Source organism: Vitis riparia, chromosome 7 (genome assembly GCF_004353265.1).
Source record: "Vitis riparia cultivar Riparia Gloire de Montpellier isolate 1030 chromosome 7, EGFV_Vit.rip_1.0, whole genome shotgun sequence".
Lineage (NCBI taxonomy): Eukaryota > Viridiplantae > Streptophyta > Magnoliopsida > Vitales > Vitaceae > Vitis > Vitis riparia.
Window position 1 is genome coordinate 4,519,747 of NC_048437.1, and position 14,784 is coordinate 4,534,530.

The window sequence follows — 14,784 nt, forward strand, 5'->3', positions numbered from 1 at the left end:
ACTTTTGTTTGTATTTGATATTCTTCCACGAGCTTGTTAAATAATGTTTGGAGTTTGATTTTGACTTTTGAAGCTTCATTTTTAGATTAACTTCTGGGTTGCATCACCCTGCGTCATGTTGAAAGAAAAGAACACTTGTATGTAGAGAAGTTAGAGATTTTAGTTTGGAATCTCCAAATTTGAGACAAAATAACCATTTTATAGAAAGAAAAAAAAAAGATTTAACCTATTTGCCTATTTTACCACCACGTAGAAGTCCTGTTATAAAAAATATTATTTTTTTAAAATTTAAGTTGAAGTCTCTATTACAATTGTCGATTGAAACTTTATTTTTTAATTGAAATCGTAATTAACCGTTGATATTTCACTTTTGAACTGAAGTCACAATTGATAATTGAGATTTCGTTTAACTTAAATAAATATGAAGACTATAGTAAATTAAAAAAAAAAAATCTTTGGTTGATGTGGATTAGTTTGCATATAAGTTTTAAAAGTAGATCAACGAAAGCTAATTTGACCCAAAATTCCACTTTGTGGGTGTGTTTTTTAATATTTGTACCATTTTTTTTTAATATTCATGACAATTTGATAATATGGAAATAATTTAAAATTTATAAAAATTGAAGCAATATTTCCAAATTTAATAAAATTTGCTAATTACCATTTATATTTTGAAATAAATAATGAGTTATTTATTTAAAAGAGTTGAAATCACCCCTTCAAATTTTTAACCTTAAAAAAAAAAACTTATTTTGGACAAAAACACCCTTATATATTTTTTACAAAAATAACATTTTCTTTTTACAATGCACATGTAAATAATCGTGAGGGGCATTTATATTAAAAATAGGTTACTTTAAGGAAAAAAAACCGAGGAGATTAGATTTATAAATGTGAGAACTTTTCATTCCTTTTAATTAATTATTTCATAAAGAATTTTAATTTTAATTCTAAAAATTCAAATTATTTCCTTAAATAATAATCCAATACTTAAAATAAAATTATTTTTTAAATAGGTAACTTCTTATTTGACTTGACTCCTAACAAATTATCACAATATTATATATATATTTTAGGAAGTATTTTTCAAAAATTTAGGATATATTTAAAAATCCCCTCACACTTTTGGAAATGATGAAAAATCCATGAATTTCAATTATTTCCAATTTTCTTTTTTCCTTTTTTTTTTTTCCAAAAATAATTGTTGGCAAAGATTTGATGCACAAAGAAAGTAGAGTTTGGTGGGTGTAGGTGCAGTTGGGCTCACGAATAGGAAAATATATGGAAGCTTCCAAATAGAATGCTTTTCTCCAAAGAAACAACCAAACCGATTTTTAATGATGTAATTTGCTAATCAACATTCCAACTAACTCATTCTCTATTTCTCACTCTACCTATCATCAATCTGTTTGGCACCCATAGAATCTATGTCCATTTTGGGATTAGCGCCGTTCCCTCTATTGGATTTAATCTCATCAATTTCTTACACATTTTTTTAATAATTTTAACTTACTTGGTTACATTCGATATCGATCAGTGCTTCTAAGTTTTTCAATATTCTATAATTGGGAAGTTGGGTGATATTGACTTTGGAGCCACACTAGGGTTTTGGAAAAAAATTAGTACCTACTAAAGTGATGCTATTGAATGGGGGGAGATGCTATTGGATTATGATTGGTTCTATCACTTGGTCACAATAATCGGATGTAATAATTGCAAATCCAATTGAATAAATGACCAAATGAGAGTGCCACTTTAAGTTATATCAAATGGGTTATACCTTTTTTTTTTTTTTTTTTTCTAATTCTAGTGGACCGCTTAGTCATGGACAGACCCACCAAATAATTTTAACTTTTGTACATTATAAATTGTTTATGACAATAACATTTCATCGTGCCACTTTTTTTTTTTCTTTCTAAGACGGCAACTTATTTCGATGTGAGGTCTAATTTTATGGATATGAATGTCATTAATTGAATGGTTTTTTTTTTTTTTTTTCATTAAAGTTTATTATCGGAATATTTAATTTTTATTAATATTGTATTTATTAGCTAAAAAAATCAATCATTAAATTTTAAAAAATCGGCACATTTAAGGTAAAGCTCGGGTCACAATTGGAAACTTTAGGGTTGATTTGTGATCATAATAATTAGCTATTAATATCGAAAAATCAATGACATATTGATTAGCTATTATCTTAATTCTTTAAATTACCAAAATACCCTCTCTCTATCGCGGTTGGGATATCTCTGTAGACTGTTACATCACAACGGTCTCTCTCTCGCGACGATTGGTTGACCTGCCCCCCCACCCCACCGGTTTCTTGTGTACAGAACACTCACACACTAAATAAAAATAGGAGCGAATCACAGCTGTCCATAGTACGTCAGATCAAGGTCTGTCTTCTGCTGCGGTGGCGTGTGGCGTGTGGCGTGTGGGGAAAGCGTCTGAGCAGTCACACCATAAACAAAGCGAGCTGGATTTGAGCCGAGACTGTGGGCCGAGTGTCTCTCCAAAAAAATAAAAATAAAAATAAATAAATAAATAAAGGTTTGGTTTCTCTGTCTTCAAAAAACACACTAATTTTTCAGGTTATAAAAGTGGAGAAGACGACAATGGAGAGGCGTTGATTCGTAAAAACGAAGAAATGTTTTGATTAAACAGCACATAAACCACCAGCTAATCTCCATCCACCACCGCACCGCCACCACCAAACCTCCTTCTCTCTACCAATACTTGGAAGGGACTCAAGAAATAGCTTGATATATCGATATACTTGGGGCACCTAACTCTCTCTCTAACGGCGGAGAGAGGAAAATGAAGCTGTCGGCGTTGCAGAGCTATACCAACCGCAGGAGTAATAGCTTTAGGGCAGCTGGGGGGTTAGATTCGTCGGTGGACGGCAGCGGGAAGTCACCGGCGGCGATTTTCTGGTTGGTGCTTCATGGTCTATGCTGCCTCATCAGTTTGGTGTTGGGGTTTAGGTTCTCGCGTCTTGTTTTCTTTCTTTTCTTCTCCACGGCCAGTAATGGCGGGACCAGTGGGCTTTATCCGTCGACGCCGTTTCTCGGTACCACCGCTGATATCGCGGGGAGCCTGTCCTTTCAGGCAAATCCTTCTCCGAATTTGGAGTTGCCGCCAAACAGGACGGCCGGTGGGATCTCGAGCAGTCGGGTGGTGGTTGGACGACATGGGATCCGAATCCGGCCGTGGCCGCATCCAAATCCGGATGAGGTGATGAAAGCTCATCGGATAATTGAGAGAGTGCAGAGGGAACAGAAGCTTCAGTTTGGGATCAAGAACCCTAGAACAGTGATTGTTGTTACTCCAACCTATGTAAGGACGTTCCAGACGCTGCATCTGACTGGTTTGATGCACTCGTTGATGAATGTACCCTACGATCTCATCTGGATCGTGATCGAAGCTGGTGGGACCACTAATGAGACCGCTTCTCTTCTTGCCAAGTCAGGGCTTCGGACTATACACATTGGATTCGACAGACGGATGCCGAATTCGTGGGAGGATCGCCATCGTTTGGAGGCTCAGATGCGGCTTCGCGCTTTAAGGTGAGTTCTTGGCTCTCTACCCATTCACTTTTCGGGTTTCCTTTACCATGTTTTTGGTTGCTGAAACTGACAAATGAAGGAGAAAAAGGAAATTCGAAGTTCCATATTTTCCGATGTTTATTCTCCTAGAAGACTGAAAAAAAGCTCAGCTTAACTTGCCGAAATAGGGGTGCAAGAAATGGTATTGTTTGTTTTGCCTTTTTGAGAAAGTAAACACTGGAAAATGTAAAATTTCCTTATTTCCCCCGTTTCTTTACAGTTTCTCAGTAACCAAACAGAACCTGTGGATTATTGTTAGAAACAAATCTGATTAGTTAGTTGTGTGATGGAGCAGAATTGTGAGAGAAGAGAAATTAGATGGAATTGTGATGTTTGGGGATGACAGCAATATGCATAGTATGGAGCTCTTTGATGAGATACAAAAGGTGAAATGGATTGGTGCTGTTTCGGTTGGGATTTTAGCTCATTCCGGGAATACAGATGAATCATCTGTGGCTCATAAGAAGGCAGAAGAAGAGAACCTGCCACCTCCAGTTCAAGGTCCAGCTTGCAATTCATCAGAAAAACTTGTTGGTTGGCACATCTTTAATTCGCTGCCATATGTGGGGAATGGTGCAACTTACATTGATGATAGGGCAACTGTTCTGCCTAGGAAGCTGGAGTGGTCTGGGTTTGTGCTGAACTCCAGGTTGTTATGGAAGGAGGCTGAAGACAGGCCCGAGTGGGTTAAAGATCTAGATAAACTAGATGGTGTCCGTGAGGAAATTGAGAGTCCACTATCCTTGCTGAAGGATCCTTCTATGGTGGAGCCTCTTGGGAGCTGTGGGCGCAAAGTTTTGCTATGGTGGCTCCGTGTTGAAGCTCGTACAGATAGCAAATTTCCTGCCAGATGGTTAGTCTTCTGACACATCATTCCTATTTCTATCTGACTCATGCTTTGCTTCCATAATGATACTAACACAATCAGTCAATGTTTGTTTCAGCCTCTTTATTTTGTTAAATATTATGAATGATAGTGGTCTTATGCATTGGGTAACAAATTGTTCAGAATGTGCATTATTCTTCTGTTGATTCATTATAGTAAGTAATTAGTCCTTTTGTTGAAGGTTGAAATGTGCTTGCTTTCCCTTTTCATAGGTGTCGTAATTGTCTTTTTTACTTGACTGTAGATAAATATTGTTCCTAAAATATGAATTGTAGGAACATATAGGTTCAGACCGGTCCACAAGTAATAACTTCCATGACGAATCTCTATAGTAAGCATATCAACTCCCCAATGTCTTGTCATGTTATAAGACTTAAGCAGGGTGAAGCTGATCAAGAGAGATACTTGTTTTGCGGCTATACAGCCTCACTCTTGACTGGTTCTGATTTCTGTGTATAGAAAATTAGGCAAACTCATTACTAAATCTAATAGTTCAGCTGCACAGAAATGTTAGAATCTATTAATTGTTTGGCACTACATTCTTGATGGCAATTATTGATACCTCTTTGCCCTATTTTGCACCTTTATCCCAATGTCTTATGTAGCTCCTGCGATATCTGGAACACTTTCACCATGTATAATTGGCATTTCAGGCTTGTTGATGCATAGCAATAATCACATGTTTGATACAAGGTTTTCTAAAAACAGGACCATACCTGGTGGCTAAACCATCTGTCTACGTATCTTTTCTTTGATCTGGATACGTTCATAAGAGTTACATTGCCAAAGCATCGTATTTTTCGTGGTTTGCTCAAATCGGATGGTTGAACCATTTGAACTAGTTACTGGTTCCATGAACTGTCCCAGTTTTGTTCACTTCTGCAAGTGATATATAAAGCCTACTTTTTGTGTCCGTTCAACACATTTTGCAATATTGCATTCCTAATATGCACGAGTTTGCATAAAATCCTATTTGTGGGGTTGCTTTCATTCAGATTGTGTGATTTGGGTTGGCTCATAGGTGTAGATGGTCTCTTCCTGTAAGTGTCTGATGATCATCATCTCAGGTGGCACTCTACCAGCCACTCACCCCCACCCACACAAAGGAAAAGAAAAGACAAATCAGTCATATACAGATGAATGTTCTTCTTCATCTTCTTAGTAACCTCCATAATCTCCATTTTGTTTTTCAAAAAAAAAAAAACAAAAAAAACTTGTGTAGTTTCTATTTCTAGGACTTTCCTTCTTTAAATTTACAAAATTATTAGTTGTTTATTTCATGTATATTTCTACTACTTTTAGGGTACTTAATTAATTGATCTATATTTCAACTACTCATTAGTGTGGAGGGTTATTCCATTGTGTGTATTTTGGTCTTTGTGGAAAGAAAGGAACTGCAGAGCATTTGAAAGCAAAGAAATGTCTGATCAAATTCTTAAGTCCTCTTTGCAACCTGTTGTTGTGGATTAGGATGTATATCGATGGAGTTTCTCTAACCATGATAGATTTTATTGATTGGTTGGAAACTTTCTGAAGGGTTTTCTTAAGCCCTTTGGTTTTTTTTGCTTTGCCTCTTGGCATACTTTATATGCAACTAGTGTACTTTGTTGTGCTTTTTGTTAGGTGTTACTAATATATTTTTGCTTGCCTATCACAAAAATTATAGACTACTTAATCTGTATATGATCTTGTGATTTTATCAAATTAATTTGTGGTTTCTTGACAAGATTATATATTATTATCTTTGCATCGGAATCCAAATAATGGTTTTTAATTTTATCCTTAATGGTGGTAGTCTGCTCTGTGGAATTGGGTCTTAGTCTGGGCCTTTGCTGCAGTGTGTTCAGGATCGAGTTTTAGGTTCCTTATTCTCTTTCCCACCATACTCCTCATGCCATATGAAACTGGCCAACATATCAATAAATCTACAAAAGAAAGTCCTCCATATCCTACCGATCCACATGAAGAGTGCATAAGAATATTTTTCAGTTGCAACTGCAACCAACTTCAGACTATTGAAGATTTTTCTGGTTGGTTCCTTCCAGAGACACCAAAATAACAAGGCAGGGTACCTGGGCAAAGTGTTCCTCTTCTTCTTAGTAAGAATTCTTTCTTGCCAACTAGCCAGAACTTCCTTACCTGACTTAGGCAATGCCTAGCACACACCAATAGTGAAGAAAAAGGGGCTGCAGACTCTTATCTGCAGTGGGGAAGCAAATAATTGGCTCTTATCCCCACTTGGCTAGAACCGTATCCCTTCCTGAGTTGATGCAAAGTAAGAATATTATCCCATATAGTTTCCCATACAAACAAAACGAACTTAGAGAGGAGAAATTGACCCTCAAAAGCCTGCCATGTAGAAAAGAATTACTAAGACACAGATCCAAAGGCTTGCAGTAGGACTTCACAAAGTTGCAGCTGTCTTTAGATTCCCCATCAGCTTATACTCCTCTTGCAAGCATAGGCACATTCTGAATACAAAAACAATTCCACCCACTCTAACTGCCAATCATAGAAGCTCCTAATGAATCTTGGATTCCAGTGACCCTGACTACCCTCCATATTTTGGTAATCAGCCACCACAGAGCCCAATTCACTGCAATGGAAGGTATGTCCAGAAAATTGTCCTGAACAGGGGATTCTCCATACCAAATATTAGATCAGAATCTAATTCTGAGCCAATCACCATGTAAAAATGGGTCAAAGGAGAAAAACATTTCACCCTTTTCAAATAACTTTCCTAAGACTTGATCCTATCGCTTTGCTCCTCTCCCACCTTGGAGCACCAACCATCATGTTCTTCGCCAACTTCCGCACAATGGCCATCCTCCACAACCTACCTTTATGCTCATTAAACCTCTATAACCATGCTTCTATAAGGGCCTTGTTAAGGACCAACAAACTCTAGGTAGCCAAGCTGCCTTGCTTTTTTAGTGGAGCAAACAGCTGTCCAGTTAATCAGATGCAATTTCCTTAGACAATCACTGCAGCAATGGTATCTTACTGAGAAACAGGAAATGTCTTGCCACAGGATTCCTATGAAGTAAAAGGCTACAAAATAAGGTTGCCTCTTTGAAGTCACAAATATGCTGTTGACCTTCATTGTATTCATTAAGGTTTACATAAAGATTTACAAGATAAATTATCTTAAAAATAAGGTTGTCTATAGTTTTTACCTTCTTCAATGGTGGTGATATTCAATTCTCACTTGGATGAGTGAGATACTTAGAAAAGATCATAGTATGTAAGGTGTATCTCCTCTTTTTCTTCTGCATTATTTGTTTCTTGCATTACTCCATATACTTTTTAGGCACTCTTCCTAACCTTTAGTCTTTGCTTGATCATGGCAGCAATATCCTACTTTTTTCTAAAACTTAAAAGCATAACCAATCAATTCTTATCCCTCCTGTAGGCCTTAATTCTTTTTGAGTGCTCTTCCTCAAATCTAGTATTTTCTCAACTGTAACACTGCAATCCTACATTTTCGTTAAAATTATAACCAACTTTGTAACAATCTATTCCTAACCATAGCCCAATGGTGCCTCATGATTTTAAAACACGTTTATAGAGTTGAGAGAAGTCCATATATATTGCCAAGAACTTCTTCTTCTATTTGATGTGAGATATCACAATTACTCCCCACAATGTCCTTAATGTGTTTCACGGGATTGTGGGATTAGATAAAAAAAAAAACACACCTTATGGGGTTAAGCAGACATAATCCTACTCCGGGGTTGGGATTAGGTTTGATACTATTTGTAACAACTCCCTCCTAACTGTGTAGCTATTGTCTGCCTTGGACAAGTTTTAAAATGCGTCTATATAGTTGAGAGAAGATATATAATGTCCAGAACTTCTTCTCCTAGTTAATATATCTTTGCCCTTTTAATTACAAACCATTATCATACTTTAGCCCCCTTGCTGGAACACCAAAATCCTACCTTTTGCTTGTTGGCATAACTTAGAGAAAGCTTTTTCCTCTTGTTTCAACCAAGATAACCATATTGTTTGAATCCCACTTTTAGATATATTACTTATGAAAAGTAGTAGAATCAAAGAAGCTGAATTGAGACCCCAGATTGATCTGATATCATATGTTCCATTTCAATGGAAAAACTGAAACCCAACAAAAGAGAATGGGGTACTTTGATGAAATGCATGGGAGACTGTGTTTTATATAGGATTTCAAATTAGTGGATTGTGCTTTGGTTGGCATTTGTACTAAGTTTATTCTTTAATTTCAACTGTCCAGTTAAAATAATGCCATTTAAAAACTTCAATAAATGACCTTTTGTGCTATCTTGGTGATTACTGTGATGCCCCAATTTCAACTTGGTACTTTGTATTCAAATGCCGGGAAAAGCAAAAATGAATAAATTTAGTTTCCATAGGACATCTGGTACTGCTTAAATTGCTTATTTATTTTTCATTTTTCAGAAATTGTCATGTGTAAAATATGTGGATGTCCGTCCAATTAGCTGAAATGTCAATTAGCAGGGGCCCCACTTGTATGGCCCTTGCTTTGCTGCTTATGGCTTTATTCTTCTATAATTCTCCATGCTTCAATTACCATCAATTGCAAATAATCATTGAAGGTGATATTTCCCCTTTGCTTTGCCTATTGCCATCCCATCTGACCACTACTATAATATTTTGTTTAGATGGATAATCGACCCTCCTTTGGAGGTCACTGTCCCAGCCAAACGGACACCATGGCCAGATGCTCCTCCTGAGCTCCCATCTAATGTAAAAGAGATTAGTATCCAAGAGCACACTGAGAAGCGGCATGCAAAATCTCGGGCATCCAGATCAAAACACAGTTCTCGAAGTAAGAGAAAGCATGAATCAAGAACAGCAGATCCACAGGTTTCCTCAAAAGTTTCTGAAGGGTGAAACCCTGTTGAGCAAAGAGCATCTGACAATGATACTGCTGCTTGAACTTTGAGACTGCCAGCTTTCAGCATTTATTTGAATGGGGTAGGAGGACAAAGCAGATGTTCACACCAGGCACAAACAAGAAGCCATCAGTTAGAAAGTTGGCCAGTTGAATACCTGCATTTGGGCTTTCATTCCGTTCCGTCTAAGTTTCAGATTTTTTTCTTCTTTATTAATTTTGTTTGGGTGATTGGTATTCTGGTGTTCATGGGAGAAGTGCATCGGTCTGAGTCCCACTGCATCTGCTGCCTGCCAGGAAACATGTATACAAATACTTCGAGTTTTATACATAATCTTTGAAATAGGAATTATAGGTTTGTGTTCAGCTGTTGGATTTGGTAGAAACAACACTCTGTAATAAAAATTTATCTCATTTCCAAAGTTGTCTTTATGATTTTACTTCTTCCCTAAGGTTATGAGGTTTCAGGAAAAACCAACTGAGAAACCATGACAGATGGAATATGTGCAATGTAGTTCAGTGATGTACTTCAATAAAATACTAGATGTTTCTTTAATAGATGAAGAGTTGAGACAAAACTTGGAAATGAAGATCCAATCCAGCCCCGAAGAGTTGTAAGCTTCCAGGTCTCTACTCCTTTTGTCTCCTCCCAATCAATTGAGTCATTATCCAGAAACGGATTATAAGCCTCAAGAGGTGTCCAGATTCAGAAGTCCTGTATCTTTGTTGCAGTTCACGGCATCTTTAAGAAACAGATGTGGATTTACCAGACTGCGTTCCCTTGGGCTGCTACATGCCTTGGACTGTTTGTTGGGACCAACCTCCTACGAAACTTCCTTAGTTCAAATCCACAAAGTTAAAAAAAGGGGAAAAAGGAAAAAGGAGAAAAGGAATGAGATTGGACCCCAAAACCCAAATGGATGAGGCGGCAGACCAGTGGGAGAAGACTAATTCCAGAATTTTAGGAAAATATATTCATAACCCATTACTAATATTTGTGCCTCATTACTTTCCATAACCGGTGAAGAGGACAGGCTCCAATATAGTCCGTTGGTAGAAAAAAATGGTAATAATAGTACCAATCTTAAAATATTTGTCAAACTAATTTTTTGTATCTACGTAAGCATCCACATAGATTTTGTTTTTAAGTGTGTAAAACCATCGTTGATGACTGTAGTTTTAAAAGTTTCTAAAATATCTTTAAAATCACAGTTTGTGACTATGGTTTTACAATTTTCCTTAGAACCACCGTTGGTGATTGTGGTTTTACAAGTTTCAGAAATTATTTTTAATCCATCTATGTTTTAATGATATTATGATTTTAATATTATTTTTAAAATATTTTTTTACTGTAATAACCATAAAATCACTTTTATTAAGGAATAACCTAAAATCATAATCATTGGCATTAATTTTTATATGAAAATATAAAATTTTAAAATAATATAAATAATTTATTTAGTTATTTTAAAATTTAAAAATTATATGAAAAAATAATTTTCTTTAATTCATATGTGATAAAATTCATAAAACAAATAAATATTTTATTTACCATAAATATATGAATTTTTATGGGAATGCAGATGAAATTATTTTCTCAAAATTTTAAGGAAAATATGAAAAAATAAAGATAATATATATATAATTTTAAAACAATCGTAAAGAAAAAATTTATTAAGGATAATTTGTAAATAAAAATAATTTTAAACTGACAATGAAAAATTGTAAAAAAATTTTCCCACTTCAAAAAAAACTTTAAGAAAATCTGGTACATTGTTAAGATATTTTGGTACATCCATAATTTACACTAAAATTAAAAATAAAAAAGCAAAATTTTAAAATCTCATATTTTTTTAGTTAATGTATGGTTACATGAGTTCCCCTTAAAGATGTTTGTGAAATCCCACGGTTAGTAAATGTGCTTTTAAAAAAAATTTGTAAAACCACATTCTATGACAATGATTTTTAAGGATATTTTCAAAATTTCTTACAATTTTCCATTGTCGGTTTAAAATGATTTTTTTTTTTACAAATTATCCTTAATAAATTTTTACTTTACGGACTGTTTTAAAATTATATATATTATCTTTATTTTTTCATATTTTTCTTGAAATTTTGAGAAAATAATTTTGTCTGCATTCCTATAAAAATTTATATATTTATGGTAAATAAAATATTTATTTGTTTTATGAATTTTATCAATTAAATAAAATTATTTTTTCACATTATTTTTAAATTTTAAAATAATTAAATAAATCATTTATATTATTTTAAAATTTTATATTTTCATATAAAAATTAATATTAATAATTATGATTTTAGGTTACTCCTTAATAACGGTGGTTTTATGATCATTATGATAGTTACTAACGGTGGATTTAAAGAAAATTGTAAAATCACAGTGACAAACTGCGGCCTTAAGGATATTTATGAAAATTTTAAAATCATAGTCTCAACTATGATTTTACACAATTAAAAAAAAATTCATATAAATGCTTACGGGATGCAAAAAATTAATTTGATAAATATTTTGAGATGGGTGCTATTCTAGGCATTTTTTTCTACAAAGGATTATTTTGAACTTAAACTCGAGAGAGGCCTGCAGAGACAAATACTAGATTATCATATTTTATTCAGATTTGTAATCATGTTTAATTAAGCGCTAGTTTACTTTTCTTTTAGTTTTTTTAGAACACCAGTCACAGGAATGAAAAGACTTGTAGATGCAAGACTGGTAGGCTGGTAGCTATGGAAAAGACTGACACCTTGCTTAACCCAAGGGGAAACCTTCATTGTCTGACAACTTGAACTCGGAGGAAAAAACCAAAAGCTAAAAAGTCTTGTTGAATTCCGACGTGGCAAAATCCCAATCGTCAAAGAAGAAAGTTTTGATCGTAAGAGCTCATCTCTACACCAATCATCATCATTATACATTGTTTTTTCTTACCATGACGAGACAGGACTGAATTTAAAATTAATAGTTTTTATCTTTATAAGCACACATCCCAGCTCTCCCTTCTCTTCATCCTTTACCATCCACAGCCCATTTTGACACCCAGACATGATCTCCTCCACATCTTCTCGTTTACCAGCCATGGCGCTATCCATATCAACCCTTCTCTTCCTCTTCTTCGTCGCCTCATCCGCAGCGGACCTGTCCAGCAGCTGGAGAAGCGAGGAGGAGGTGATGGGCATGTATCAGTGGTGGATGGCCAAGCACGGAAAAGCCTACAACGGACTGGGAGAAAAAGAGAAGAGGTTTGAGATATTCAAAGATAACCTCAAGTTCATAGATGAACACAACGCTCAAAATCGCACCTACAAGGTAGGGTTGAACAGATTCGCTGACCTCACCAACGAAGAGTACCGAGCTATCTACCTGGGCACCAGGAGCGATCCCAAGCGAAGATTTGCCAAGTTGAAAAACGCCAGCCCGCGTTACGCCGTCATGCCCGGCGAGGTTCTGCCGGAATCCGTCGACTGGAGAGAGACTGGCGCCGTGAATCCGGTGAAAGATCAAAGAAGTTGCGGTCAGTATTTTTTCTGAATTGACTCGAATGCCATTCGTTGATTAGATTAGATTATTTTTAAGTCAAGGGTATTTTGGTCATTGCGATACAGGTGGTTTGCTAGTTGGATGGTAGGTTTGAAGTTTTGGTTGGAGACACCGTTGGAACGTGGGCTATTTTATTTTTATTTTTATTTTATTTTATTCACTTTAGAATAATACCAAACTATTTTCTCCAGTTGACACGACTCGTTAAAAAAAAAGATAAATATAAAAGAAATATTTACTTAGATTTCAGTGGGGAGTTTGGTAATTTATCATTTGTATTTGGGTTGGACCCAGATAGGGCCTATGTAAAATTGATAGACCCGGCCCATTGTCCTGAACTGACTCCATCACCTCTGCTGAGCAGGTAGCTGCTGGGCATTCTCAACAGTAGCAGCAGTGGAAGGTATAAACCAGATAGTTACCGGCGAACTCATCTCTCTATCAGAGCAAGAGCTAGTAGACTGCGATACAGAGTACGATATGGGCTGCAATGGCGGTCTCATGGACTATGCTTTCGACTTCATCATCAAAAACGGTGGCTTGGACACTGAAAAAGACTACCCCTACACAGGCTTTGATGGGGAATGCAACTTGTCTGGGGTCAGTCGCATAGATTCAAACCCCAATCATTAATTCAACCAATTAGAATTTATTTTTATTCTGAAGATTTCCCTTCTTGTTTTCTTGGGTTGTTTGTTGTTGCAGAAGAGTTCTAAGGTTGTTAGCATCGATGGATATGAAGATGTTCCTCCCTTCGATGAAAAGGCATTGCAGAAAGCCGTGGCCCATCAACCTGTGAGTGTTGCAGTTGAAGCGGGCGGCAGGGCTTTGCAGCTATATGTGTCGGTGAGAAACTCTTTCTTCTTCCTCATCCCCATTATGATTAAACTATTTGATAGGACTATGTTGATGAAAAAATTGGGCATTTTCTGTTGATCTCCTCAGGGCATATTTACTGGTGAATGTGGGACAGCGCTAGACCATGGGATTGTAGCTGTGGGATACGGCACTGAAAATGGTACGGATTACTGGATTGTGAGAAATTCATGGGGCTCCAGCTGGGGTGAGAATGGCTACATCAGGATGGAGCGGAATATGGCTGACGCCTTCTCTGGAAAGTGTGGAATCGCAATGGAGGCCTCGTACCCCATCAAGAATGGAGAAAATCCTTCCAAAACTTACTTGTCTTTTGGAACTGCTGGAGAAAAGATCAGCAGTGCTTGAAATGTCTTCCGGATTTATTTGGGCCAAGAAGGGAAATGGGAAAAAGGAGTAAAGGCTAAAGAATGATGATTGTGTTCAAAATTGTGCTCTTGATTCATCATACTTGCTACACGCTCCATGCCCTCTTTTCCATCTTGGTCTAACCGTCTAAGGTGGTCTTATCTATGCTTATCGTATGATAATTATTGTAAATACCATTGGATCTGCCCCAAACTGTGATTGTCATTCACTTTGATTTCCTCTGTAACTCCAGTCTCCATTCGCCCAGTTGCTTTCTTCGAATTTCTGCTTGTTGGCTCAGAGCTTTCATTCAATAAACTTTTCTACTGTTGAAGAACTTTGGATCAACCTTCAGTTAAATTTAAAGTTGTTTTCTATTGTTTTGACTTTTGAGCATTGTTCGTGAAACAAGTTAAAAAATAAAAAAATCAAAAAAATCAAAACACTGTGTCCAGTTTAAACCCACAAAACAATGCGTCAAATACTTGGTCCACGCAACATGCAAAAAAGTGAAAAAGGAAGAGAAAAGAGAAGGTGAAAAAGAAAAGGGAATCCCTGAGGCGAAGGGAGAGAAAACCTGGTGGGGTTAGGAGGAAAAAAAAAAAAAGAGAGAAAAAGG

General features: G+C 36.1%; 2 protein-coding genes across 2 annotated transcripts; both read left to right on the plus strand.

The window, feature by feature from the left end:
• The first annotated feature begins 2,585 nt into the window (after positions 1-2,585).
• LOC117919399 (probable beta-1,4-xylosyltransferase IRX14H) lies at positions 2,586-9,941 on the plus strand. Its single transcript, XM_034836588.1, has 3 exons — positions 2,586-3,566; positions 3,901-4,458; positions 9,156-9,941. Exons 1-3 carry the CDS (start codon positions 2,818-2,820, stop codon positions 9,382-9,384), a joined length of 1,536 nt encoding a protein of 511 aa, XP_034692479.1. The 5' UTR covers positions 2,586-2,817; the 3' UTR covers positions 9,385-9,941.
• A 2,447-nt stretch (positions 9,942-12,388) lies between these two features.
• LOC117919400 (cysteine proteinase COT44) lies at positions 12,389-14,505 on the plus strand. Its single transcript, XM_034836589.1, has 4 exons — positions 12,389-12,915; positions 13,306-13,541; positions 13,647-13,787; positions 13,887-14,505. The coding sequence occupies exons 1-4, from the start codon at positions 12,447-12,449 to the stop codon at positions 14,163-14,165; spliced, it is 1,125 nt and encodes a 374-aa protein (XP_034692480.1). The 5' UTR covers positions 12,389-12,446; the 3' UTR covers positions 14,166-14,505.
• Positions 14,506-14,784: the final 279 nt, after the last annotated feature.